Source organism: Terrapene carolina, unplaced genomic scaffold (assembly GCF_002925995.2).
Source record: "Terrapene carolina triunguis isolate 2854851 unplaced genomic scaffold, T_m_triunguis-2.0 Scaffold89, whole genome shotgun sequence".
Classification (NCBI taxonomy): Eukaryota; Metazoa; Chordata; order Testudines; family Emydidae; genus Terrapene; species Terrapene triunguis.
The window spans coordinates 29,150,927-29,152,204 of NW_020664440.1; the positions used below are offsets into that span (position 1 = coordinate 29,150,927).

General features: G+C 71.7%; 1 protein-coding gene across 3 annotated transcripts in view; it reads right to left on the reverse strand.

The window, feature by feature from the left end:
- Window positions 1-759, reverse strand: part of VEGFB (vascular endothelial growth factor B) — a 5,601-nt gene extending 4,842 nt beyond the window's left edge. For 2 of the 3 annotated variants that reach the window (XM_024210732.2, XM_024210731.3), the window contains exon 1: window positions 268-759. In XM_024210732.2, coding sequence (XP_024066500.2) covers window positions 268-339 — 72 coding nt within the window. In that variant the 5' untranslated portion in view covers window positions 340-759. The remainder of the gene's footprint in view (window positions 1-267) is intronic. The other variant, XM_029911204.1, reaches the window with a different exon arrangement.
- Window positions 760-1,278: the final 519 nt, after the last annotated feature.

The window sequence follows — 1,278 nt, forward strand, 5'->3', positions numbered from 1 at the left end:
CCCAGTGCCAGCTCCCCTAGTGCCAGGCTCCCTGAGCCCCCAGTGCCAGCTCCCCCCAGTCCCAGCTCCCCTAGTGCCAGGCTCCCTGAGCCCCCAGTGCCAGCTTCCCCAGTGCCCGGCTCCCCACTAGTGCTCTCCTGCCCCGAGCCCCCAGGTGCCCCGCTGCATCCAGCCCCCAGTGGCCCCCTCCCACCACCCCAGGTACCCCGCTCCCCCCAGCCCCAGTGTCCCCCTCCCCCTAGTGCCTCGCTCCCCACAGCCCCCTACCTTAGCTGCGCAGCCGATCAGCAGCAGGGCTGTAGCCAGCAGGAGGTGCAGGGTCTCCCGGGGGGCTCTCATGATGCCGAGCCGGAGTGTGGGGGTCCCCTAGCGCTGGTGTCCAGGGCTCCTGGCCGGCAGCTGCCCCCTCCCTCCGGCAGCGCCCGCAGTCCGGGGCACTCGCATGGTAGCTCCGAGCGCTGGGCTGGCGGGATGCAGGGCACGGACCCCTCGGCCCTCGGAGTCCCCCGAAGGCAGCGCAGGAGCCCGGCTCCGCAGTCCGTGGGGAGGTAAATCCAAGGATCGGGCCCCGCCTGGCGGATCAGGCGGGGCACTGACTGGCCCCAGGGGGCCCCGCTGCCGGGGGGCGGCTACAGGTGCATCGGAGCCCGCGGGGCCAGCGCGCCTGCAGGAGCGAGCGGCTCCGAGTGAGCCAGGCGGCCGCGGGCGGCCGGGGAGAGGGAGCGGGGCTGGCTCCAGGGAGTGACTGATGGCCCGGCCCAGCCCGGCCCCAGGGGAGGCGGCAGGCAGCGGGAGGAGGGAGCGCGGCGGGACCGGGAGGGGGGACGGGGGGCAGCAGGGCGGAGCAGGAGAGGGGTGATGGGCAGGAAGCAGGAGGGGGGGCAGGAGGGAGCTGGCTGGGGGAATGGATGGTACTTGGGCTCCCATCCGGGGTGGAGGATGCTGTGAGCAGCCCTTGTGGTGATAGTGGGGAACGGGTGGAGGGGTAGATGGGTGTGTGGGGAGGGATGGGTGGAGGGGCGTGTGGGTATGGAGTGGGGGAGAGGCGTGGGGATGGAGGATGAAAGGAAGGGTGGGTGGGTGCGAACGGACGAGTGGGGATGGATGGAAGGATGGAGGGGTGGGTGGGGATGGATGAGGGGATGGATGGATGGAGGGGTGGGTGGGGAAGGATGGAGGGGTGGGGTGGATGGAGGGGTGGGTGAGGATGGATGACTGGGGATGGTTGTAAGGATGGAGGGGTGGGGGTGGATGGAGGGGTGGATGAGGACGGAGGAC